This window comes from Thunnus albacares, chromosome 6, assembly GCF_914725855.1.
Source record: "Thunnus albacares chromosome 6, fThuAlb1.1, whole genome shotgun sequence".
In the NCBI taxonomy this organism is placed as follows: Eukaryota; Metazoa; Chordata; class Actinopteri; order Scombriformes; family Scombridae; genus Thunnus; species Thunnus albacares.
In genome coordinates this window covers 3,970,526-3,998,375 of record NC_058111.1, presented here as the reverse complement: position 1 = coordinate 3,998,375, position 27,850 = coordinate 3,970,526, and the positions used below count along the sequence as shown (strand labels likewise).

At 40.2% G+C, this 27,850-nt stretch overlaps 1 protein-coding gene across 4 annotated transcripts; it reads right to left on the bottom strand.

Annotated features, from left to right (window-relative positions):
• Nucleotides 1-357: 357 nt before the first annotated feature.
• On the bottom strand, nt 358-26,777 carry zgc:113149 (uncharacterized protein LOC541363 homolog). Of its 4 annotated transcripts, XR_006403942.1 has the most exons (9): nt 26,676-26,777; nt 22,230-22,381; nt 19,902-19,943; nt 17,627-17,675; nt 15,670-15,781; nt 14,155-14,301; nt 13,706-13,850; nt 10,970-12,934; nt 8,782-8,922 (listed from the first exon to the last, which is right to left on the bottom strand). XR_006403942.1 is itself a non-coding variant. In XM_044355245.1 (7 exons), exons 2-7 carry the CDS (start codon nt 8,770-8,772, stop codon nt 2,370-2,372), a joined length of 1,575 nt encoding a protein of 524 aa, XP_044211180.1. In that variant the 5' UTR covers nt 8,773-8,922; nt 10,970-11,143; the 3' UTR covers nt 358-2,369. The 4 variants fall into 4 exon arrangements, 3 of the variants coding, with proteins under 3 accessions (XP_044211180.1, XP_044211181.1, XP_044211182.1); XM_044355245.1 differs by lacking the exons at nt 13,706-13,850; nt 14,155-14,301; nt 15,670-15,781; ... (2 more) ...; nt 22,230-22,381; nt 26,676-26,777 and adding exons at nt 358-3,319; nt 4,255-4,308; nt 5,922-6,098; nt 7,192-7,348; nt 7,753-7,847 and having other exon boundaries at nt 8,631-8,922; nt 10,970-11,143; XM_044355246.1 differs by lacking the exons at nt 10,970-12,934; nt 13,706-13,850; nt 14,155-14,301; ... (3 more) ...; nt 22,230-22,381; nt 26,676-26,777 and adding exons at nt 358-3,319; nt 4,255-4,308; nt 5,922-6,098; ... (1 more) ...; nt 7,753-7,847; nt 9,172-10,934 and having other exon boundaries at nt 8,631-8,922.
• Nucleotides 26,778-27,850: the final 1,073 nt, after the last annotated feature.

Sequence of the window (27,850 nt, the reverse complement as noted above, 5' to 3'; positions counted from 1 at the left end):
AGAACAAAAAGGAGCTTCAAACGCACACCATCGTCGTCGTGTCTGTAACGGGCAGCAGAACATCTGGAAATACTCTCAGGTACGACTTTATACAGTACGTGGTATTATCATGTGTCACATACTCCCATGAGGGATGGTAATTATACTCATTTAATGGTATTACACTGGTTATTTTCTTGATTGTTTTGATGAAAAGAGGCTCATAACATGTACTCCAACATTTTAAAAACCAAAAGACAGTCAGTTTACTTCTTATATGAGAAAGAAAAACCATCAAATCCTCATATTTGAGACGCTGGAACCAGTGAACCAGCCTCATTTTTTGGTTTCACCTTCGTATTTCTGGTTGTGTTTGACTTTTGTGTGCAAATCAAAGAGCTGAACTATTTTAATTTGATATAATAACCCCCGCCATAATAAAAGACGTGGAAAAGAACATTTAAGAAATGCTTTATTTTAATCTCATTACCATTAATTTCAGGTATATATATATATATATCAGCTGACCCAGACTACTTTACAGTGAGTGACTGATGAACTCAAGCACTGGTTGTTACTGGTAACAGACATTTCTCTATCTGGTTTGTAACTGGAGCGTGCACCATTCTTCAAACAGGCCAGATAATTAAAAGAGACTAACTGTTTGTCCTTCAAAATGACTCAAATTAAAACCTCTATCACCAGCTTAAAGCAGCAGTTTGAACATGTTAAATATGTTTTTTTTGTTTGTTTGTTTTTTTTTTAAAAGTGTTTCTTGTTCTGTAGTTTGTCGAAGTGGTTTCTGCATCACTGAAATGTACCATTCAAAACCACATCCTGTGTAAAATGGTACAGGATGTGGTTGTGATAAGGTCATCTCCGTCTCAACAGCAGCTCCTGACGCGCTGCCCTCCAGCACCGAAATCAAGTGTTTTCCTCCGTTAATGATGAAAGCTGAAAACATGAGGCTGCGCTCAGGACAGTGTGACTGCGGAGGTGGAGATGGTGGCGTGATTGGGAAGGTGTGCGGAGGAGTTCGCTCCGGAGCTCAAAAAGGCAGAGATTAGTAGATTTATATTCTACTAACAAGTTAACGGTTTCTTTCTCTCTCTTCTCTTTATCTCCTCTGATTCAGTCAGCCAAGTTAAAACAAAGTGTCCAAGTGCTCGCAAGAAGTACAAAAAAAAAAAAAGTCAAATGAAAAGACTAGTGTATCTTCATCTGTGTCTGTTGTGTCTCCGCACGATCCAGTCAGCCGCTCTGTTTGTAAGGGGGGACGAGGTGACTTCAGCAGCTGGTTGGATGTTGATGTTTGCAATGTCTTTTTTTTATTTTCTCTAATTAATTGTAACTATATTTTCCAAGAATTCCTTTTTTTTTTTTTTTTTTTTTTTTTTTAAACATTTGACTCCTGTGTAAAATTATAACAGTGAATTCAGAGATATTATTAAACACTGTACATGTGCACATGTTTAAATATGAAGCTGTGATCAAGACAGAAGCTTGTTGTTGTTGTTGTTGTTGTTGTTGTTGTGAGTCTCACTGGTAACACGAGGAGACCAGAAGTCAAAAAAGGCAGCGAAGGAGTGTTTTTTTTTAATCACTCTGGGATCCGTTTCATCAAATGTGCAACGTGCGAGCAGCGATATTTCATCCAATCAAAAACACACACACACACATGAGTACGGGAGAGTCCTGTCATCACTTGTGTGACGTGAAGCTGCCACCGGTCGCTTTTCTCCTGCTGAATCAAGATGATGATGATGATGATGATGAGGAGCGTTATTATGCTTAAATTAAATCCCATCAGGAGAACAAGAGCACCCACAGCTTCATCATCTAAGTCCAATAACTTGATATTATTGTAGCACTTCTTATTTTTTTTTTGCTTTTTTTTTGCTTTTTTTAAAAAAAAAACACATTGTGGCTAGAAGTAGAGGCATGTTGAGTTTTAAAGCACCAAAAAAAAGAACAAACACGTCCAAAATGCCAATTTTGCAGCGTGGAAAAGTCACGAGCCCGTCACAAACAAAACAGTAAATAAAAAGGGGGGGTGGGGGGGGGAGAAAAAAACAAAACAAGATGCAGGCACATAAATAAACAGCCCATAATCATCATGGCCTGAAACTGCATGTGTTTGTGCACCAGTGAGCAAACATTTCATCCTATTTTGAGGGAAAAGGAAGCAACATGTCAGTCCAGTAACTTTAGTGACTGTTTTAACTCAACGGTCACTGATCTCTCCGTATTTTAAAAACAAGCTTGATGTTTAAATCTTGAACCACTGCCATGATTTTTATCTGCCTTTGGCTTGTGGTTACTTTCCATCCTGCCCACGTTGTCTCTTAAAAAAACAAAAAAACAAAAAAAACCTACTAGCTTGTTTATTCTCAGAAGCGTGGGGCGGGATGATGATGTGTCGCCATTTGTCCGCTGTTGGATTTATCCCGCAGCATAGTCAGAGCGGTGTTGGAAAAATCTCTCAGGATGTCCACCGTCTCCCTCTGCAGCAGGAGGGACTCCTGCACGAACTCCTGCTGGCTCTCCACCAGCAGCTGGACCGACTGAGCCAAAATCTCCAAGGACTGAGACACGGAGGTGAGGAGCATCCTGCTGGCCCGCTGCTGCTGGAGGCTCTGAGACGCCAGCTGGGCCACGTGGTCGGGGGTCCTGTGGGAGGACGCTCCGGCCGGGAGAGGGTCAGACAGGTTCGAGCTTGGATGGGAGGGACGTTTGGGTGGGAGGACTGAAGAGGGAGGAGGTGGTGGATGCGAATTAGAGGAAGGGGCGGAAGAGGAGGGAGCGGGAGAGGCGACGGAGGAGGATACAGCGGCGGAGGGAGGAAGGGGAGGAGGAGGAGGAGGAGGGGGAGGAGGAGGAGGAGGTGGGACGGAAGAAGAGGAGGGCGTAGGGTGTGAGGTGGAGTCGTTGGCTGTAGAGGAGGAGGGAGAAGCGGGAGGGAGAGTGAAAGAGGAGGAAGAAGAGGAGGTGGGAGCGGGGAGGGAGGGGGCGGTGGCGGTGGAGCTCGTGGGGGATTGTGACGGCGGCGGAGGCGCGGCGCCGGACAAGGCGGCGTCTGATTCGGACGCCGGAGGGAAACCGGCGGAGGTGGAGGCCACGAAAGAGGAGGAGGAGGAAGAGGAGGAGGGTCCGGGTGGAGGTCTGGAGGAAGGGGTTTGGTTCTGGGTCTGGCTGTTGTTTCGGGAGTAGGTGTAGACGGGCTTGACCCTCAGCAGGGCGTTGTCAGGCAGAGGGTCCAAGGAGGTGGAGGAGGGTGGGGGGAGAGAGGAATGGTAGGAGAACATGGAGTCGTCGTTTTCATCGTAATCCATGCCGGGTTCTGGAAGACGACACAGAAACAAAAACACCTTTAATTTAACGCCAACGCCTCGACTCGTTCTTTATTTCAGTAGCACTTCATGTCTAATAACCCCAAATATTTTAGAGTCTCACCAAATATTAGAGCTTCATAACGGTTAAAACAGTGTGAGGTTTCATTTAGTAGCATACATTCTCCTGGTAATGATTTGGATGCATAAACTCACCAGTCAAACCAGTGCTGCTTTCTTTTTCAATTACAAAAATTCAGTTTTCCACATAGCCTGGATCTGATAGGATCATTCTGTGTTAAAGGTCCTGTTTACACCTGGTATTAACATGCGTCTCGGGTGATCCGATCACAAGTGGACAGCAGCTCTAAATACAGGTGTAAACGCACCCGAGACGCATCGAGGACGGATTGAGATCCGATCACTCAGACCACTTTCGGAGGTGGTCTGGGCCGCATGTGGCCGATCCTGTCGGATATTTAAATAATCAATGAAGTTATGCTGCTGTGTCTGGTGCGTAAATGTGCACAGTACCAATATCAATAATACCAGGTGTAAACAAGGCCTAATATAACATGCAGTTAATACTTCACAGAACTGGACACTTCATTTACCAACATTTGGGCTTGTGTGAATTTTATTTTGAAAATCTAGAAAATTATCATTACAATTTAAAAAAAATAAGTGACTAAAACTGCATTATGATACACTGTAGTATGTTTACTTAACATGGATCAGTCACACCTCATCCATACCTGATCCATTCAATAACTCTGAAACCAATCCATCACTCAATTCTCAACCTTATTTTGAAATCTCGTAAAAAGGTCCCCGGTACTATTAAACCCATCGAATATGCTTGTTTTTTTGTTTTTCTTTATATCAGTTTAGATTAAACTGCTCCTGCAGCCAGAACCAACAGTCAGATATAAAACTACGTTCTTACCTCCATCGTCTGCCAGGTCTAAGTCAAAGTCAGAGGACGAATGGAAAGGATCGCCTGTAAAAACATGGCAACGTCACATCACCACCATGGAGGGCTCAGCAGCAGTTGGAAATTTTGCAATGCCAAAAATGTCTTAAGTATACCTCAAAACTTGGAAGTATTTTAGAGCAGAAGCCATATAGTTAAATTATAAAAGAAAAAAAAAAAGAAATTAAAAAAAAAAAGAAATTGAACATGCATAAAATCAAACTGCTGTCATCGACCACGCCACTGTGAGCAAATGTGTTTATTCTCCCTGCTGTCACTCAGGTCTCTGCACAGTTTGTGAACAACGAGCAAACTGTGAGATCAGTCAGTCTGTGTCTTATAGTCCTCGATAGAAAAACACCTTTAATGGTCCAAATTTTAAAAAACAGAAGCAAAGGCAGCCTTCAGTTTAGTTTAATAAGCTGAGAACAGATAAGAGTTGCAGAAGTTTCAGCCTGCAGCTTTCATTTCTGCGTCTGAATAACTAATAACAGGTCCAGGGTGATTATATTGATAAAGCTGTGTAATCACATCACAGTATTGATAGTTATCTAGAGGCAGAATGAGACAAATCAATTGAAATGTCTGTACGTACATCGTTCTATTTCCCTACTCATTAAGATGAATCTTTTGTTAAATCGCCTTCCACGTTGGTTTCAAAGTGTTATGCTTTTAATCTAATGCTATAATGTTGACATAGTGTCTAGTAACCTGTGAATTAATTTGTCTAATTTCTATATTGATTGGTTGTTTACTATAAAAGATTCAAACCAATTTAGATATTTAACAAAGTAATGAGGATATTTCTGAGGTGCAACTTATCAGAAACTTTAATCTTCCTCCTTTGAACTTATCATCGTCTCTTCATCTTTCCCCCATTTACTTTAATATGTTTATGCTTAGTTTTAGTATTCTTTTATTATTATCATCTACTACACAATCTGCATTCTTTCATACTGCAAATCTTGCACCAATCTTTGCTTTTTGTTTTTGTTTCCCTTCCTACTGTGAGAAATGCAACCTATCACTCCACACTGTTCAGTAACTGCAAATAAAGTGTGTGTCGAGGGGGGAACTATGGAAAAAAGCCTTATAAAAACTAAGGCGATTTAAGCCACTGTAAGCATTTCACAGAGGAAAACACACCGATCCTAACTTCACTTTATACGCATCTTTAAAGGCATCTTTTTCTCCTCATTTTGGCCCTCTGTCCAGACTAACACACCGTTTTTCCCTCCTGAAAATGGAGCGTTTCCAAAACAGCCTCCAGTGTGTAAATCTGAAAACGCAGGCTTGGCGTTAAAGTGCGTATGGAGAAAACTGAGCTTTGTAGAAACGCTGTCATATTAATGATTTAATGGCATTTCATTGGAGGAACCACGGCGATGCTGCAGAAACAAAAACAGTATACCGTTTCTTGCTCGTCTGTCCTCTGCACAGCAGGAGGAGAATTACCTGTTCAGGCTTTTTAATGTGGACGGAGGTATTTGCAGAAACAAGCATTTTTGCTCAGAAATGGCGTTTTTTTTTTAGCATGTAGCCGTTTCATGCGTTTTAGCTCACACCAGCAGCCACTTTAGTAAGAGCAATCTACATAGAGAAACTGACTGGTCCAGTTCTGCCCTGTTCCTGCTGCTTACCAGGAAGTTCTTTCTCTGGTGAGGAGAGAGGAGAAAGGTCTAAGGAGGCTCCTCCTGGTAAAGAGTGGGAGTTGTCTGTCAGGCTGAGGTAGGAGTAAGGGGAAGGGTTAGACGGTGGACCTTTACTGCAGAACTTTGAAAAATCATCATCTTCCAAGTCCAGATCACTGTCGCCATCTGAGAACCAACAAACCACAACCAGTTAGTTCATGAGAAACAAACAAGGAGACTTTTATCCAACTAAAAGCTGCTTTTTTACCATGTTATTTGTTTTTTGATAAGACCTTTATGGGGTTTTTTTTTATGTTTAACACCAAAGCTGTCCAATTCAATTTCCATGACTTTGCTTTTTTGTGCTCCAGGTACTGTATCTGTCAAAAACATCAAGTTTGATGTTGTTAAAACCCTCCGACAGCAGCGCTGAACCGCAGACGCACAAAATAACACAAATTAAATGTCATGTTGCATAACTATCAGTAACACTACAGATCAGATACTGTATGTGGGGTTTTTTTGTGCTGCGGATAAACAGAGGCTGTCTAGTCCACACAGACACTCCTTCCACCATGGATATTATATAAAACTATCCAACACATCAAACCAGTCCTAACGGGAAACTTTTGTCAAATTTTCAACTAGTTGAGGGTCAAAATCTGTCTTATGCTTAGGGATGTGTTCCTCTTCCATTGTGGATCTGGTTCCCTGCTAGCATAACACCCGCATTCATTAAGCTCCACTGCTGACAAATCTCTTATGAAACCTTTTATCTTTCCTGATTCTTTTTTATTGGCAATGAGCGATGAAAAACATAAGTAGCAGGCCTCTTATTCTGGTTCAAATAAAACACATTCTGACTGATGCTCCCTCTGCAGATGAGTCTGGATTCAGCCAATGACTGTTTGTGAATAAAAAGATGGACTGTGTAGTTCAACGGGGACCAGCAGAGTCGACGTTCTCCAGCTGATCACCTCACAGTTTAAATATCTTGTGGTTTAACTTTGATTTACATCATATGAACATTTTAATCAATATGAATGAATCAGGACCTTCAGTATTTGGAGTAAGCTGTTAATTAAATATGTCCAATACATTAAAATGAACATTTCATATGTTGCTCATCTCATTTTCAGGTTCTGAGCTTTAATTAGCCTCCAATCAAATATCATTAAACATATTTTAGTTGCAGTTATTTTAGACTTTAATTACTTGCAAATGTTTTGAGCTGCTAGCTAGTTGTGCTTCATTTTACTTAGTGTTGGGGTTGTCTCACCTCCTCTTGGACTCATCATCAGTATCTTATGGACCATCCTCTCCACGGGGCCCATGTTCTTCTTCCTAACGTTGGTGCCGTTGGGGCCCCGGAGGGCTGCCACACGTCGCTTTCCGTCACATTTGAGGTCGGCCCATTTCTTCATGATCTGACGCACCTGTGAAGAAAAAAAAACCTCATTTAAAAGCCTTTTAGTGTATAGAAATACATCTCTCTCCAATTAGTGGATTAGTCCATGGACAGAAGATTAACACCAGCAATTTATAATTGAATTAATTCATCAGGCACAAACTACAAATCTCTGATTAAAGCTTCTCACGTATGAAGATTTGATGCTTTTCTAAGTTTCTTATCATCATTTTGGACTGTTGGCCAGTCTTCACAACCCTTTGACAAATGCAAACTCTGCAGGAGTTTCCAAGGAGACGAAGCTTTGTTTTAAGGAGCTGCAAGTTAAAAGTCAGGAAACCACTGGAGTCAACTATATAAAAGGTTTATAAATTGTGTTACAGTTCATTTAATGCAGAAAAAAATAAACAACCACCAGTCAGGACAACAAACCTCTCTGTGATTCTCTCCCAGACCGTTGATCTGATCAGTGATTTCAGCCCAGGTCTGTTTCTTGGCTTCTGCCGACACACCTTGGTTAAACTTCCCTACAGGAAGGAAGATATATGACATGAGACTCGGTTGGCTGATATCATACTCTCTCTCTCTCTCTCTCTCTTTCTCTGCAGGTAAATATGCTATAACGCGCAACGTTGAGAGCACAGAAACCCAAACTGCAACCTCCAGGATGAAGTTCAGGACAAAGGATTTCAAATTTGACTGGCTTTGTCTCCATAGTAACGGCAGTCAAAGCTCATGGGTATTGCGGGTATTTAAACCAATCAGTGGTTCCAAATCGACTGACAAATCATGATGATTACATTAAGCAACACTGAGGACATTTAAAGTTATGAAATAGGAATACAGAATTTGGAAAAAACCAGTGGCCTTTCTCCCAGTTTGCAACTTTAATATCAAATCTGAATCTGATCCTAGTTTACGCAATAAAACAATAACAGTAATTATCTCCTTTTTTTTCCTCCAAGACAGACGACAATAAGCTTGATAGAGTGGAATTACACCACTTTCTACAAGCTTCGGCCAAGAGGAAACCCGAAGGTCCACTCAAGCAGAGGGAGTAAAGATAATCTCCACACACACACACACACACACACACACACACACACACACACACACACACACACACACACACACACACACACTCCTTTTACACCTGGCATTAACATATGATCTCCATCTGGATCTGTTATACCAGAGTGTAAGTTAATACCAGGTGTAAATGTAAAGGCCCGTGGATCAGATCCAGATAATCCAGATAATGTGTTTAAATACAGATCACATGTTAATACCACAGAGTCCTTCCTACTCACTGAGGATGATGTATCTGTTCCTCTTCACTGCCTCCAGCAGCAGTTTCACCTCAGTTAAGGAGAACCTGGGTTTGGCTTTCAACCCCCCTTTTACTCCTCCCACCCTAAACTCTTCGTCGTCGTCACGCCACGGGGCCGACATGGCTCCACCTCCGGCCTCGTACGCTCCACTTCCTCTTCTTCTGACAGCTCAGTTTGGTGCCGAGTCTGATTCCACCGCCCTCCCTGGGTCAGTCTGGTCCTGATCCACCTGCCACTCTGGACTAAAGACACCCGTCTGACTGCACAGAGCCTGCGGGAAAAAAAAGGAAGGAGAGAGAGAGAAAGAGAGGGAAAGAAAGATAAAGGAGAGAGGGAGGAAAGTGAGACAGAACAGAAGGATGATAGAAGAACAAAGGAGAACAAAGGTAAACTTTAGTGGGTCAAAATGAAAGGTGTGCACCTCTACCCCAAAACAAATCACTTTTCTTTACATCCTTTTTTCTGATTCAGATGTTTTCTTGAGAGATATCTGTGTACATGTTGCTTTGGACAAAAGTACCTGCCAAATGAATTGAACCATTGACGACTAAAGGTAAAAAACAGGCTTCATTTGCAGCTTGATCCGTTTCATCAGAATATCAGTTGTCGTCTTATAATCCATTAGAAGCAGTAATAAACTCTGTGACCTGCAGATAGGAGCCACCTGGCAAAGCTGTTAAAGTTTCAGGTAGCTATTTACTTCTAGTTCATGGTTTGTCTCCGTATTCACATTATCCTGCTATATTCATGTCTTATAACAATAAAGATTGCACATAAAGATTAATGAGCTTAACGCATTTTATTCGCAATTGTGGTCACGCAATAAACAAGCTGCCGGACGCCTTCCTCCATTCATTTCCCTTTGGACGGGTCTTCTTAACGGTTTCTAAGCCATTAACCTATTTTTGTGGAGATTTTTAGTACTAATTTGAAAAAGTTGTCAGAAAATAGAATTAACTTTTGTCCCCTAATTTTTGTCCCCTTATGTATGGGAGTATGGAAGACCCTGATTTGCCTTTAAATCAGGGGTTTAAACTGATGTACCAAATTCAAACTCTACAACTGATCATTTAACTCACTAAAGGTTGATAACAAATGGTTTCCATTCTGATGAAACCTAAAGTACTTCTGTGGATGAAAAAGTCCATGGCTGCAGTAGAAAATGCAGACAGAACAACACAATAGAGAACAGAGATACTATGAAATAATGAGGTAAGAATGCAAACTCATGCAATAAGCTTCAAAAGAGTTGGACTGAAGTTGTTTTAACCCGTACACCAAGAACATTTTTTTTTCTTTAGCTTGTGTCCCTACACTGCCCCCATCTGGTTGGATTTTAAAATGAACATGTGAAAATAAACCTGGTGAAGAATTACGCCCAAGGATGAGTAATGGTTTTTTTTTTTAATGTACTCTTGTATTCTCTCTTACCTTTTAAAAAAGTATCTCAATGACAAAGATTTTGATCATTTGGTAAAGATGGACACCTAATTACAGAACAATAAAATGTAATCTACTCACAAAAGCTCTTGTAATTTACACCTATCAGTATGTAACACATACCCTAAAATATCATATATCAAATATATCAGAAAAACAAACATCATGAACTCCAAAATTGTGGAAATATGTCAAACTAGTAGTCAAGCTTTTTAATGTTGTTGTATTTATCCTCTTCTGTTTTTAATGTGTTTATGTGTAGCTATTCAACCTAGTGTGTTTTACTATAAAACGCCAGTGTCTGTGTGTTTGTATTAGATATATATATATGTACTTACTAATACATTAACCGTTAATAACAACTTCTCAATATAAACTGATTTAAATAAACATTGCGTTTGCTCTGGTCACGTGGCCCGTCAGAGCCAATCAGCTGCGGTCTTCTTCAGTCTTTGTTGAGCTCGTGCCTGGCGGCTCACACAGGGAGCAGCCTGTGAGACTGCCGACTCCGCCATCTCTGTCAGCTACGTCGGGTTGAAACACCGTTTCGTAAAAAAAAAAAAGAAACCCCAACAAAACCTGACCTACTGAGAACTTCGGTGTGGATACGTGGATTTGTCATGGATGCAAAACGCGCGTTTACAAAGCGGGGGAGTTGTATTTATGCGCCGCTCTGCTGCGCCAAACACAGCTACGCGACTGAATCGATGGCCGAGTAGAGGACGAAATGTCTGCTAGCTCCGGTACAACGCTTCTTTTTTCGTACTGTAACGTTAGCTATTCACGTTTTTCTACGCTAAACGGCACGCGTGCGGTCCGTTATTGGAAATAAGTGGTGACGTGTGGTGCGAAAAGCGAAATGTGTTGAAAATAATTACCAGGAAAAATGGCGTTCTTCTGTCCCTCTCTCTCTCTCTCTCCCCTCTCTCCTCCCTGCTCGCTTCTCCCGAAAGTTCGGAGTGACGACAACCGAACTGCGCAGACGCAAAAGATTTTTTTCTCTCCCTTGAACGCGCAACATTTTCAGCCCGCTGCGCGCCCCCAGCTGCCCCACATACAGTGTGCACCAATCACTCCCTTTTTTTTTTTTTTTTTTTACTTAAACCACACACAAAACTCACGAATTGTGCATAATTGACTCATATTTTGGTATTTCTTGAGCAAAACTGAAGATCAAACCTCATCAGGGTGCTTAAAAACACTTCACAGGCCGTCCAACCCCCTCCAGTCTTGACGTCATTAATTAGTCCTGCAGAGCACGCAATATTTTTGTGCAGTTTTTTTTTATTCATAACACTCATATTCCAAAAGGTTTTAATCACAACAAACACTACTATACATGTTTCCTACATGCAGCATTAAGTCCTTGTTGTCTATGCCTGTGTTGCTTATTCCTGCTGTGTGACAAACATGGAGGCCTATTTAGGTCAGCAAAGGTCATCAACTTCATTTTACCGACATAAACACACCATGAAACACGGACCATCTGAATTTCAACATTACTCAACAAAAATGCCAAGACTGTTGGCCATTTATTATCAATGATGATGCCTAGAGAACCAACAGCTGCTAATGAAACAATGTGAGCACAAAAAAAGAAAGATATAATTGGCAATGATGAAATAGACAATAGAAACAGACATAAATATAAGCACAAACATTGCATTTCATATTCTGGAAATGTTGTGATTCATAGGATTGTTGAAAGTGTCAGTTCAGAGATCAGACTGTTGGTCTTCTGCCCTTAAAAATTATGGAATAAGATCAGAAAAAAACGTCCTTTCACCACCATTTTATATCAACATGGAGAAGGAAGAAGAATAAGAGGCCTCCCGAAAGAGCAGATTCCACGTTTGTCCGCTTGGTGTCGCCAGAGATCCTCCTCTGGGGACAAATACGTGTTTCCTTCTTCTGGGCAATACCCGGCCAAGCCTGCAGAGGGCGCCATCATGCACGTGTTTCATCCACTATGGACTATTTCAGACTGAGGAAAGGGGGGGGAGGGAGGTGTTATACAATGATGTTTACATTAGAAAATAAACTGGTTGCTGATAGCTGTGTATGATTTTTTTTCCCTGATTTGTTCAGAAATGTGTACTCATGTTCTCCACACATAAAATTATTCCTCTGTCCTCCTCGATAAAAAAAAAAAAAAAAAAAAAAAAGGGCCACTGATCGGCTAGAGATGCACGCCCCGGGCCCACGGAGACCCGCTTTTCGCTGTGTTGTTCTCCACATGGCTCTCCTATTGTGAATTTATTTGTTGATTTATACATGTGGTGTTGTCTGATTCTACTCTCTGCTGCTGCAGTGACCCAGTTTCCCCACTGGGACCATTAAAGCTTCCCATGATCTAACTCTCTCTCTCTTGAGTGACCGCAGAAGCCACCTTGAGGGGAAATATGGAGTGTGAAGTGTAAAGAGAAAAAGGCCTTGCTGTGAAATCCCCACAGAAATAGTTATGATATTCCTATGACACATTTCAGAAGGGTTATGTCATACCACTATCACAGCAAAATTATTATAGGAATACTATATGACGATAAGAGATGATGAACTCCTCATACGCCACTTTAACCTCACTACTGAAACCAGGGACTCAAAGTCCCTCTAGGAATATCACAGCAATATTCAAATAATATTATAGGCATTTTCATAATGAAGACTATTTAAAAAGTGACTTATGTAAGGCAGAGAATGACAGCGGCATCACATTGGCACAGCATGCAAAAGCATAGTAATTGCTAGAAAAAGAGTGAAATGGATGAACGCTCCGTCTATCATTTCATAAGGTTTTTGGCTTTCTGGTTGGCGTCCTCGATGCGGGTCACGTTGGTAGAAATCTGTAGAGAGAGAGAGAGAGAGAGAGAGAGAGAGAGAGAGAGAGAGAAAAGAAACAGGAAATGTTAATAAGAACCTGGAGAGCAGAACCACTGGAGCCCTCAGTCTATCTTGCAAATTCAATTTTTGCTCCCGCGCGATGACTCATTAAATACAGTTTTGCCGGTTGTGCAAAGCCTACAATGTAAGCATTACAATCCAGAATGTAAACTGAAGCAACGGTAATATATTGCTGCTATTGTATTATAGCAGTAAAAACTGATTATTGAAAAGAAATAATTGGACAAAAATCCTGATTTGCCTTTTATTTTTGGCAGACCAATTTTAGTGTTGAATTTGCAAATATTAATATAGTACCAGTCAAAAGTTTCAACACACTTTCTCATTCAATGGGAATGGGAAGTTGTGTCCAAACGTTTGACTGGTACTGTTTATATTTCTTTAATTTATATTTTTCATTGTTTACACCATTTTAGTTCCCTCCTTCCATCCCTGGTTCCTGTATTAGCCATACTTCCATTAGTGGTGTACACTTCTGGTTTTATGTGTTTGTATTTTAACTTTACAAATGTTCCCCATAGTAGTTCAATAAAGGCTTGAATTGAAGAAAACCTGGTAATATTTGATATCATGCAATGACTTCTGGTGAAAATTGTGGCATAGGGTCATCTTTGGTGATATATTTGTTGATATTTGTTGGTGTTCTGTGACATACTGTGATGATGATACTTAGTGACACGTACAATAATTAGCGTTGATATGACAGCATGTACCTTTTTGTCTATGCGGCTCATCTGTTCGTTCTGCGTTTCGATCTCGTTGCCCATGTCCAGAGCCATGCTCTTCAGGTTCCCCATGATGCTGCCGACGTGAGCCAGGTTCTCCTCCATCTCGTCCTCGCGAGCGTCATTAGTCACCCTGCGATGGAGCGGGATAACGCAGAAAAATCAACATACAGCATATATCATAGTATTGTATTGTAAAGATGTGAGTTATATCTGAATCTACAGCCCAGGCTTGTGTTTGTGTGTGTGTGTGTGTGCGTGACAATATCTTTTGTTTGGCCAGCTGCCTATATGAATAGTGACTGGTAGTATTACATGTCAGTCTTTTCTAAAGAGGAGCAAACACTCATCAGACAGCTGCCTCTCTTTAACACCCAACCTACCTACAATAACAGTACATTAAACTCTCCTATTACTCTCTCTCTCTCTCTCTCTACCTCCGTATATATCCCCCACTCATGATCATTTGCTCCCTCTCGTCCACGACTCGAGACGACGGCGGCTGATTGGACACGATGCCATCTGGTCCGGAGGCTCCACCCCAAACTGCCTTATACGCCCCGCTCTCTTCAAACGCCTTCAGTCTGAAGGAGAGGAAGAGAATAGTTCAGCCAGTTTAATGTGATTATGTTGCACAAGAACCACCCTGTATCCATACTGAGTATGTATGATGTATGTCAAATCTGCTCCCAGCTAGTTTAAATCAGTCTGACACTAATTTGTGCATTTCTACCTACAGCTAGCTGAAGCAGCTTGTTCTGACATCCATACTAAGCTGGCTAAATTAAGAAAAAGGACTCCATTTACATGTGAAAATGATTCACGTCCGCACTAGTTTTAGAGTTAAAGGTAGGTAAGGTTAAGTAAAAACTACAGCTTTCTCCACTTTTTTTGACCAGGTGTGTATAAGGAAGAATTTCTCTCTCAAGCTCTCTTTTTTTCTATTCTTCACACTTTTTTTTGTGTGAAAAGCCTGATGCAAGACCATGAATAATTCCCATTATGTCCAGACTACAAAGACACAAAATTCTAGGAGAAAGACTGTGGGATGCAGCAGGAAGCGTGCTTTTTGCGCCGCATATGCTTGCAGCCGTTCAGAACAGGTAGAAACACATGAACTAGTTTGTTTGAATCCTCTACTGTCAGGCGTCTATCAAGTCATTATTTTTGGATCACAAAGTCATCTGACAACATCGACATTTATACATGTTAGCGACATGTGATAAACTACATGGAACTTTAAATTGAGTGATCACAGAGGGGGGTTTAGCTTTAAATTTGGCAATAATTCAACAGTGACATTCATGCCAATAAAGCTTATTTGAATAGGATTAGAGGGTACATAAAATTGTCTCTTTATTTCTAATGCTACCCCTAAACCATGTGTGGCAGGGATATGTTTTGCAAAAGCAACATTTTGCAAAAACATCTGTCTTGAGTGATCAAAACGTTAAGATACATTTTCAAAAATTAGCCAGCTTAGTATAGATGTTCTCTCAGTGACGCTCTCTTCAAAGTGAAGCGTCTCATCAGGTAGATTTTCTGTCCAAATGGAGATTACAAATGGTGATCCAGTCTTGTCTCCAGCTCTTTTCTCCAGTGTCACCTCTACATTGAGCAGTAAAACTGAGCCAGCTCCGAGCAAACTCCAAAAAATTTCCAGTATGGGAACAACAGTGGTTCATTTATATAGATAGATACAGCAAACATGTTGTAATCTGATATCTAAACAGCTGCAAATCCTTAAAAGCATCAAAGCAAGCAGGCAACGAAAGAAAGTTTAAGCAACTAGTAAACAGCGTATTAAGACACATCATGTGACATGTCTCCCTCGGTAAAGATGGCTGCCGTCCTTCTCCGGCTTCTATCCACAAGCCATCAGACACACACACACTGTATACCAGTTGAACAAACACACAGACACACACACACACACACACTCCTCCACCTACTTATCACAGGAGCAGAGGCCACAGCACTTGCCCAGGTCAGTCAGGTTTTTCTCGGCCTCCTTCATATCAGAGTTGATCTGATCCAAACCCTCCTCTATACGCTCCAACTGCTCTATGAGAGGAGGAGGAGGAGGAGGAGGAGGAGGAAGGAGAAAGAGAGGGGAAAGAGAGGAAGCAAAGAGGTGGATGTGGAGAAGGAGCGGAGGGGCGAGAGAGGAAGGAGAAAGAAGACAGAAGAGGGGAGGAAGAGGTGAAGTGGCAAAGAAGATGGGGAGGAGGAAAGTGAAGGAGGTAAAAGTCGGAAGGTGATGGGAGGAAGAACCATTCGGGAAGCAAAAGAGGAAGAGGAGAAAGGATGACGGGAGGAATGGGGAGGGGAGCGGAGGTGGAAAGCAAAATAAAATCACTAACTATTTCCCCAAAAGCCCCGCAGCTGAACAACCAAACATGAGACCACGAATAGACAACAAAATCCACTCGCAAATCATAAAAAGCTATTGCTCTGCCACACAGGACTAAACAGGGCCATGCTGGGCCGAGCTTGACCTTGTTATGCTATTTGCACTCTGACCTCAGTGCCCAGTTCCATCATGTTTTCTCTCTAAAATGAGGGCTGTAGTACAGATAACAACAACGCAACTAACAATTATTTTCATTATCCCAAAGATATTCAGTTTACTATCACAGAAGACTCTGAAAAACAGAAAATATTCACATATGTGAGACTGAAGTCAGTGAATTCTTGGCATTTTTGCTTAAAATACACTTACATGACTTATCAATTATCAAAATACTTGCCTATTCATTTCCTGTTGATTAACATGTGTAATTATGTCCATACACTGCTTCAAGGGTCATTGTGAAAAAAAGAAAAATCAAAAAGGAAAAGTTTTCAACTTAAGCTCTTGTGTGATCAAATTCGCAGCAATGAAACGGCATAAATCATAACTATCATCTTCAAAGTGAAGTAATCTCTGTCAGCTGAGTCATTTTGTCATGATGGTGTAGATTTGTGTTGTTGAAACCAGATTATCTAATATAAAAAAAAAAAAGAATGGAAACTCTTATTTTGAAAGTGGATTCAAATTAACACCTCAATTTAAACTTATTTAATGGAACTGGGCACCAGTATGGGTTCCTTACGCCACCAGTTGTGCGGATTCCAGAAACCAGACCTACTTCCTGATCGGCCAGGCACACAGACCACAGCACTGGGCCATGTCTGTCAGATTCTTCTCTGCCTCTCTCATGTCCCTGTTGATGGTGTCCATGCCTTCCTCAATACGCTCCAACTGCTCTGTTAGGAACAGGAGTTTTTATGGCGGTGGGTTTTATGGCGTCAGTAGACACGGACAGTATGCAACAGATGGTTTCAACCACCTGATCTGACTGGTCCGACATGTACAGATCATGCTGATTATCCCCATAAATCAAAGCTGAAGCCAAGAATGTCTTCAAACATAGCGTGTTTCAATACAACAGCCGCCACTGCACATGAACTAACTGGAAGGTAGCAGTTAACTGTAGCAGCCAGCTGAACCTGGATCTGCATCCTTTAACAGACGGACTCAGGAAGACAGTGACTGTAATGTTTTACTCTCTGAGGTGCCACAGCTTAAGCAAACACATTTTTTTCATCACAGTATGATATTACAGTGCAATAACAATCTGTGTTAATCCACTAGTGAAATAGAACAGCTTTGCAGTTGTTGCACAGGGTATTTTTTTTTAAAGTTTATCTAAGTTAAACACATCTCAGAACAACTATTGAACCTATAGAGATTACAATAATACTAAGCTTCTCATTTACCTCTCAGTATGGGAACATTATTTAAATCCCTACATTGATCCTTGGAAAGCAAAGATCTTACTTTTTTTTTTTTGTTTTTTAACAGCTGACAAGGCAAAGAATGATGATAAAAATGAGTTTAAAGAGTGATAAAGTAGAGCTGATTACCTCCTTGTTCATCCAGCATCACCAAAGCTCTGATCCCAGCATCTTTACTCTAGCGGAAGAAAACACATAAACAAAGCACAAGTATACACATTATAATGATATAATGATTCCCCTTCTTCTAGCCAGCGGCAGATAGATAACCCAACCTTATCCAAATGCATTATATTTTTATATAATTGTCATGTGGTGATGCAGTTGCAATCAGGAACCGTTTTCAGAACTCTCCTTAGTGTTTGTCCATTTAAATTCTCCCATCCACTCAAAAATGTGTTATTCTTCCTGCTCCTTTGAGTTTGTTTTCACATTCATCTGCTTGAAGAAGGAAGGAAAGTTCCTCTGTGCTCACCGTAAATCTCAGTTTAACACGTGTACCTAGGAGCAGGATTTTGTGACATCACAACTGGTTTGGAGCCAATCCAGTATACAACTCATGGAAAGTTGAAGCCTCCAGTGCACAAACACTGAGTATGGACTTTACAGTTAAGTAGGAGGAGGAGATGTTGTTTTAGGGATTTTTAATAGAGTAAATGTACAGGTAGCTGGTATAACCTGCCGGGTATTATTGCCTGACGCACCTCCTCCGGTGCTCATGGGTCAGCTGCAGGATCATCAGCCAGGAACCACCGATCCTCAACATTTCGCTCCTTTAATCCTGGGACGTCTCCCCTGCAGCTGGCGCCTGGTGTTCTTTCCCCAACACTTGTCCTTCCTCATCAGCCACAGCCAAAAGCTTCCCATCTCCGTCTCCTCTTGCAGTTCTTTTGTTGCCCTCTTCATCTTTCCTCTTGTACTCAGCAGGTGTGTGATTGACACCACCACGAAGCCTCGGCATACAACCTCTACTGGGTAGATGGTGGTTCTCCAGCTGGCCTCCCCTGCACTCAAGAGTACTCGGTCTTCAATCTCGTCCTCCAATGGAACTGTGAGCTCAATGAGGAGTACGGCTATATGCCTTGATGGACCAGACTACTATGTCAGGACGGAGAGACGTGGTGGTATTCTCGCCGGGGGGAACTGGAGCTGCCTTCCAAGGTCGACTCTCATATTCCTTCTCCTGGTCAGAGGAAAAGAGCCTTGGTGTTTCTCTTGGCCTGGTGCTTCTTCTTCCTCTGCCCTCAAAATGGATGCGGTGTTCAACATGATGAACATTCTCCCCCCGCCCCCCCGCTTTCCTGTCAACGCCTCTCCAGAACCTCGGCCAGCTTTCTCAGAAACCGATCACGGCGCCATCTGTAGCGCCCCTGTGAAGCAGCCTGGCGAGACGTGCAGGAGGTTTGAGTCGGGAGCGTTGCAGAGCGAGCAGCACTCCTCCATAATTGAACTTTTGTGTGGAAAAAGAGACCGTTTATTATTCCAAGCAGATGATCTTTGTATGTCTTGGAAGGGATCTTAAAAAAGCACAAATGTTTGAGCGTCCTTGAAAACACAGAGTGAGACCTTTTGAAAACGGTTTTTGTTCACTTCTGCATTACCACATGGCTTCAACTTTGACAAAAAAATAAAGGCAACAAGGCTGCCTGGATGACAATATAAGACAATATAAAAACATGTCTTTGGAAAATGGTCAGCAGCAGATGTAGAAATTGTAATACAATCTGTGAAAGCACTATTGTGGTTTAGGTAGTGAACATGTATGTAGTCTTTTCCTGCTCTCATACATGTCAATGCCTGACGTCTTTTTTCAGCAGCTTACAGTAAATCACATCCCAGCATCCGTCTTGTTTACGGTCATTTGATGAGACATTTCCTCTTGTGGAAACATCAACAGTGGAAATGCAGGAGGCTAATGTCCAGATGATGATGCTAACATGATAATGATGATGAACTTCATCTTACACAGGCTAATCTTACTCTTCTTATCTTTGGTTTATAGTCTTTATTTCTGTAGGCTTCACTAGTTTTACACATATGTGTGTGTGTGTGCACATGTGTGGGTGTGTGTAGTGCTGCGGCGATAGGTCGATTCATCAATTAGTTGCAACTATTCTGATAATCGAATCATTGTTTTAGTAATTTCTTAAGCAAATATGCCAACATTTGCTGCATTTAGCTTCTCAGATATGATAATTTAATGCTTTTCTTTGTCATACATGATATTAAAGTGAATATCTTTGGGTTTCGGACACAATAAGACATTTAAAGACGTGTGTAAAGAAGTGCATTTTCACTATTTTCTGACATTTTACAGACAAAGCAATTAATCAATAATTAAAATAACTGTTAGTTGCAGCCCTAGTGTGTGTGTGTGTGTGTGTGTGTGTGTGTGTGTGTGTACCTCCTCCACCAGCTGCATCATCCGCCGTGTGCTCTCTAGGGACTGAAAGACACCAAAAAATGGGCATTTCAATAAACATCCAAATTCACAATAACAAAATGTTCATGATTCCTCTGTGACTTTGTATGACTTGATCTGAACATTTCTTCAACCTACAAATAGTCAAGTCAATTTATTTTTAAAGCACATTTAAAAACAACAAAAGTTGACCATAGGGTGGGTAACGTTTATTTCATATCTGGTCCACATATTCCTTGTAATTTCCTGGGAATTTTCTATGTAATTTGATACATAGAGACAACACTCAAATGATGCACTTCCTGTTTATCAATTCCAGGTAAATAACAACACAGAGTTATTAGTCAGTACAATGCAGGTCAGCTAATCATGCAAAATGTGAAAATTAAACATATATGAAGAATAATGCTTCTAATAATAAGTTAATAATGAATAAATGTTTGTTTCTGTTAAAATTGAGCAATGTTCCAGGTAAAGTCCAAAAGCTTTTTAGACTCAAAACATCTAACTAAACTTTGTCTCTATCTTTATTTTAAGAAATCATTACAAAATAATAGACCTGTCAAAAAAAAAGCATGACAGTTGAGTCCAAACATGAGATTAGATCCTCACACTCCCAAACAGGTCTTTAATGTTTTCTGATGCTGTTTAAGTTTTGTTTACAGGGGTAAAAGATACATTTTTCAATAGTTGTCAATGGAATAATGCACAAAAAGGTTTATATATCAAACTCTTGTTGATGTGAATGTAAATGCTTACATACATTTGATTTATATATAGGTATATATGCATCCATATTCATCACAGACACAGACTGGACCTTTAACTGCTGTTTCGCCCTGAAGCTTCAGAGACCTGATGACCTGAGTTTACACCAAACTGTCAATCACACACGGTCCAGTCTTTCCGCCACTTGCTGTGTGCATTTGTGTGTGTGTGCGTGCGTGTGTGTGCGTGTGCATGTGTGTAAAAATATCATGTCAATCCTCTGGGACTTCCCCACCGAGGGGATGATGAGGTGGCAAATGGCTTTGACCTGCAGTAGCCTTTAAACCCCAGGGAGTGTGTGTGTGTGAGCTCATCTGTGCCTGATGTTTCTCCGCAGACGGTTGCACTTGGAGACCAGCTGTCTCTCTGGCAACCAGGTGAGCCAGGTGTCCTTAAAGGGACATTCCCCATCATGCGGACAGAGCACTGTGAGTTTTCAGCACACCGGCCCTGATCTCAGTGAGTGTTGTTCGACGCGTTGTGTCGTTTGTGTCCTTCTGCTTGTCACCTTGACTATTTTGAATCTTTTTTTGGGGGCTAAAACATCGTTACAACCCCCATGAGATTTGTTTGTCTGGCACAGCACACACAGTTTGTGTCACTCCCTAAAGAAACAGTCATGAAAGGATGATATGAGTCACACACTACAGGTGACCTATGAGAGATTTTACACTTTCCTCAGTAGCTCTGGAGGAGTGTTCGAGGAAGAAACATCTTATCCAGGGATTCTTATGATTTGCGTTATTAAACTTATTACAACAAACTTATTTTTTATCTCCAAATTGTCTCAAAATTGTCTTTTAACCTGAATTTAAAACAAGCATCATATATTTTGACTTTGTTTTTAACACCTGGTAGGCCAAAGTAACTAAGAGTAAAGCTAAGTTTAGATAGGTAATGATCATTTTTATTATTTTCTGAGATTTTGTGGACTCAATGGCTCATCAGTTAATTAAAAACATAACTGACAGATTACTTGACAGTTAAAACACTCGTTAGTTGCATCTTGTCTTCTGTAACACATCTCACAGATGAGAGATGACGTCATCCTGAGTCTAAACGCTGATCGCCTGAGAGCAGCAGGAGATGAAATAAACATGACAGCAAAGTGTAGGCAAGCAAAGTTTTGGTTGTACCTTTGGGGGTTTGACATCTAGCATTACTTGACTGTCATTTGAAGGGCTTGGTGAGGACGAAAACTCATCTGGAACAGCTGAATTTGCCATCCGGTCATCAAGTGTACTCACAGTCTAAATCTCATTAGCTCCTAATTTACTGAGGACGTCTCAAGAGCTCAGAAAACTTAGTAGTTTAGAAGAGCAGCACTAGATTTTGATCCACTCTGGTTAAAAGCTGATCCAATCACTGATTCAATCTTTATTCTCTGCTCGTTATATATTTGTGTCTTTGTAAGGCAGCTTTGGTTGAACTCTTCTATAACAAGTGAGTGGGTTTTAATATTTAATTAGGTCATTATTTACAGCTGTGATAATAAACCGGGAGCGACGCCGTCTAGTTTTTTACTAGAAACAAATAACTTACCTCATCTGTGACCTGATTGGCTCTCCTATGCAGCTCCTCCTGCTCTGTCAAGATGGGCGGGTGCGACGCCATGTCGGCTATGTGTGTGTGTGTGTGTGTGTATTCAGTCCCAGGTGACCAGATTAGGCTGCAGCATCAGGTGGTTTTGGCACCTGGAGATCAGAGTGACACTGTGATTATTTATAATGACTGACAACAGAGTCGAGCAGACAGAACAGCTGACAGACACGCCGGGTTCAACTCTACATGTAAACAAACAGTAATCAGTGTCGTTCATCTCCACTGTAGACATTTTCAACATTTTAAAACATGTACATATAAAGTTTGTCATCATCAACATATTATGTGATATTCTTATAATTGAAGCAGGGGCATATAGGTTTGGTTTCAGAAGGCAATGCTATGTAAAACTTGGCCTTATATTTGATTAATGCTCAATTCACTTTTTATAAGCGACTATTGACAGAGCAGTTTGCAGTCGTCTTCTCAGGTTGACAGTCAAAGCCGTTCTTGTCATATCAGGATTATCATAATTATGAGTTTCCAACTTTTAAATAGTTTTCACGGTAAAACACTAAGTCATAATTACAACTGAGAGACTCAGATTCTTCTGAAAGCCTTGATGTCTCCTTTCATATCTCCTTAATTATGAGGAAAGTGTCTGAAAACCAAACAAACATGGAGGCCTCTCATCAGCCAAAGATTTATGTTCAGTTTAATTAAACTCAAATTTAATGGATATGGTGTTCAGTTATCAGATTAACTCGTGTGAAGATTATAACTGTCATATAACTGTCTTGCATGTCGTTAACATTGGAATCTTTCTAATCTCAATCATTCATCCAATGACATGAACACGACATTAGCCTCTATTTAGCCTGTGAGGCGAAACCCAGGGCAAATAAAGCCCACAAAGCACAGCTCCTTCAGCTTAACTGCTGTGTTTGACTTGCTAACTGAAAGCGACCTAGATTAGCAGATTATAATATCAATATTTAATATTTTTGGCAGGTAAACAGTAAGTGGACTTTTGAGTAAATCAACAGTAAAAGTGGTGATGATGGAGGGAGGGGAAACAAAAACAGGATTTTGAGAAAAGGACGCCTTTGGATTGTGGGACGTTTCGATCTTTCTGTCGTAATCGCTTATGATCTTGAGAAAATGATCTGTGCAACATCAGAAAAACGTGATAAAATCAATCTTAGGTCACATCAGCTGAAATAAAGACTCACATCATAAAAATATTAACATGAACCTTCTGGATAAAAGAGCTAATGCACTATTTCACACAGCAAATCCCATTTATTTATTGTCTTCTGTCTTTTTTGAGATCATCAGGGAGGTTTTTTGTGCAACTTTCAGAAAACAAGCTCGATATATTAACACAAAACAATTTAGCTCATGAGAGAAACAAATAAAATAAAATTAGTTATCAGGCGTTCCATTAAATCAGCATTTATATTGATGTCATTCCAGTTCAGTTACAGAATTCATCTCTCTTTTATGACACTAACAAGTGTTTACTGGTTGTAACCCTGAAGAAACCATGTCAGCGGAGCATGTTAACTGTAGGTTGGTCTCTGCTTCTCCCAGCAACCGACCAGTGAACAGCAGGCATGTCAGCTTGTCATTTAACTGGGTTAGTCAGCTGGTAAAACTGTCCTCTACAGCCTCATTCAAACATTTCAGTCAGTTTGAGCACCTTTATGTCTGAAAGTCTCCACTTCCTTAACGCTGGTTTCTTATTCTGTCTATTTTCAAAATGCTGTCTGATCCCAAAATGGGTGAAACTGCATCGGATAGAGCGTGATGTCACCTGTTAGCGGATATACTCAATTATTTTCTTGATTAATCGATTAGTCGTTTGGTCTTTAAAATGTCAGAAAATTTTCCCCAAAGCCCAAGATGACGTTCTCGAATGTCTGGTTTTGTCCCGACCAACAGTCCAAAACCCGAAGATATTCAGTTTACTGTCATAGAGGACTACAGAAACCAGGAAATATTCATATATGAGAAGCTTTTCCTGACAAATGACTTTAAATACTTGGCAACTAATTGATTAATAGTCTAATATATATTTCCCTTGTTTTTAATACCAGACCTAATGCTAAATATTAGCATGTTGGGTGCAAGGTCATATATTTCCTTTACATCCACTACACTATGGTGCAGTTAGGTGATTACAAGTAAAATGAGTTCTGGTTTTGATCAGAATTAGCTTTAATGGTTATCCAGAGCATCAAACCTGCGCTATAAAAAGAAGTTCCCATTTTTAAGTCTGACTGAATTGATCCAGATGTAGTAAAATCAGATTTCTTACATCAACAACAGCTGGATTTGATTTAGTTGGGTCTGAATTTCACAGTGAGACACTGAGTTTATATGACAGCTCATTTGTAATTCTGTTGCTAATTCGAAGACATTCGTTTTCCTCGACATGTTCTGTCATTTTTCTATATTTTTCAGGTCAAATCTATGACTGAAACAGTTCATTAATTAATTTCAGATTAACAACAAGCTTGTACAGTTAGCTTGTTGCTTACAGTCTGGTTTAAAAGGGTTGTTAGCATCATATAAGATGAATCTCTCTTCTGTCTCATAATGACTCTCTCCTCTCTAATTAGATGATCAGACTTCCCCTCAACGTGAGCGTCCAAGCAGGTGTCGGGTCCTCACAGTATCATAAAAACACAACCGTGCTCCTCCACACCCCACGCTTTTCTTTTCAGACAGTGTGTTATCAGGCTGGAGCATCATCATTAGACCTAACCGCTAATCACCACCTGCTGGAACAAATCAGAGGAAGGAGGGGCATGAAAGACAAGAAAGAAAAGAATAAAGACTCTTGATGTTCGTCAGTGAGAAACAACACAGAGAAAGTAACTAAGTAATCTAAATTCATCTTTTAATGTATAAAATGTGAAATGCAATGAAGAAATTGCTCCTATCAATGACCAGATGAAACATCTAAAGCTATCAGCTGTAAACAACGAATCAGTTGTTAAAAGAAAAAGATCAGTTTGGCAAATGAGTTAATTCACCAATAGTTCAACTTGATCCTGTCTCATTCATGTCTGTCTAACATTTATTTTGAATGTTTGATCATAAACACATCATCATAGTTTTTACATGTTAACTGATTGGACCACATTCAGTCCTCTGTGAGCTGCATCCTTCAAATCAAATTCTTAATCAAGCAACAGAGTCATTCTGAACAGGGTTTACTTTCACTATCAATTAATCTGTCTGTTATTTTATTGAGAAATCGATCAATCGTTTGGTCTACAAAATGTCAGAAAATGGTGAAAAATGTTGATCACTGTTTCCCCAAAGTCCAAAGCCTCAAATGTCTTGTTTTGTCCCGACCAGACGTCTTCAAAATGACTCAAAACAATTCATTTTCTGTCAATCGACTAGTCAATTAATCAACTAACTGTTACAGCTCTAATTCTAAATATTGCCAACAAAACACACACATAAGATAAAGTGAACGTAACTATTGATGCACTAACGTCTTGCAGCAAAAGGCTAAAACTCTACACGTGATGTTGATGATGAAGTTCTAATCTATGGGAAAAACCCCTGAGAGTGACGTGTGATGGATGATGTTTCACACATCTGTTCAACTCCACCATCCTGACTGTAGCAGAGAAATGCACCACTGGGCTGAGGTGGTGTCCAAGTCCAAGTCTCTAAATATCTCTTTACACACTTGTGATGACATCACAGATGCACAGATACAATTTACTGATGGCCACCTTCAGAGTAAAACTTTACGCTTGAAAATGTAGGCTACACATATAATATTCCAGTAATTTTATGTATTTTTTTCACATTGTATAATTATTTTATTTACAGACAGTAAATTTTGGTGCAAAATATCAACAGTAGTTTAAAAAACATCTCCATCAATTGGTACCATTCTTTAAAAAATCAGCCTATCAATTGAACCAGTTCACACACACACACACACACACACACACACACACACACACACACACACACACACACACACACACTCACACATGCAACTGAAAGAGAAACTACATACACACACACACACAGTTTTTTGTACCTTTTACACCAAATGTGATGAATTAAATGATGATTTGATGATTAAACTAATTTAATTTTCGCCTTTATTTAGCATAATAATCATCATTACTTTAATATTATACACTAAATCCTAATTTAATGTTCTTTCAGCTTCAAATTTTTACTTCTCGTCTTGTTCTGATCAGATTTTTGAACTTTTTCAACATTGAACAACTAACCGGAATGAAAAAGATTATTTTTTTGTCTGTATAACCGAATCACCAACTTGCATTGAGTTGAAGTGAAGTGAATCGCTAACAGGTGGATAATTAACCTCCTTCAACATATATCCTGACTTGTTTTTTCTCCTGTAAGAAAGAAGAGAAATAAAACATGAACCAGTCCTCTTACCTTTTCGTCAGCTCTTCTTTCGCTTCTCGTTGTGTTTTTCTCCAGATTTTCCGGATTCAATCATCCGCAATCTGCGGCACAGATCTGCTGTTCTTCCTCCGTTTATCCCTCCTCAGCATCTCTGTCCCCCCCCCCCCCCCTCCCCTTTCTCTCCTCTGCACCGCCCCTCTGCTCTGCTCCGGCCCCGCCCCGCCCATCACTAAACGCACCCTGGCATCGTTCAACAAAACTGCAGCTTCCTGAGGTGATGATACTTTATGTATATAAAGTGTTATGATGGGGATTTTATCACTATAAAATCACAATTAAATACACAAAATAACATTAACTCTCTACACACTGTTAGGAACAGAATGTAAAATAAAACCTAATAAAAATATATAAAGATTGAATATAAAACTTAAAACAAGAGATTTTAATTAATTACTGATGTTTTTCGTCACTATAGAGATTTATTTCACAGCTATAGTTACTAGCTACTTTTCTGTGTAAAACATTCTACACTTTATAAAATACGTATAAATTTTACTACCCAAAATTAGCATTAACATTAAATTGCCATTACACATAAAAATTTAAAATCTTATTTAAATAAAAGTAGAAATACTGGCAGTAAAATGTACCGATTAGAAGCACATGATGGGAATAAAGTATAATATGGATGATTTATGTGGACACGATGTTTAAAACATTTACATGAGTAACTAATGTGTAAAAAAAAGATCATGCCTTCAATGCTTCTGAAATCATGGCTGCACTCTGGCCTGTGGGAGACCAGCACTCTCCCAGTACAAACTGGGATAGATTCTAGCCCTGATGGTGGACTTGCAAATAATGCATGGGGCCATCCCTTTACATAGGACATGACTTCAAAATTTGAGGTTTTAGTAAAATGTACTGTAATGTCCATGATGATATGTTGGGAAAGCGATGTGTCGAACTACATCGACACCACCACAAATGTACTAATCCAGTCTCAGTCTCATAGGCATCAGTAAAAACATAAAATGAGCAGCATGAATATATTCATTCATTCATATATTCAAGAATTTTCTGTCTCCTCTGATGCAGAAGTGACCCAGACTGTAATCAGTGCAAGAAAGTTTGTTTTTTTTTCCATTTATTGTTCTAACCACTTCCTACCTGGATGTTATTTCCTGCCAAACAGGAAGTAA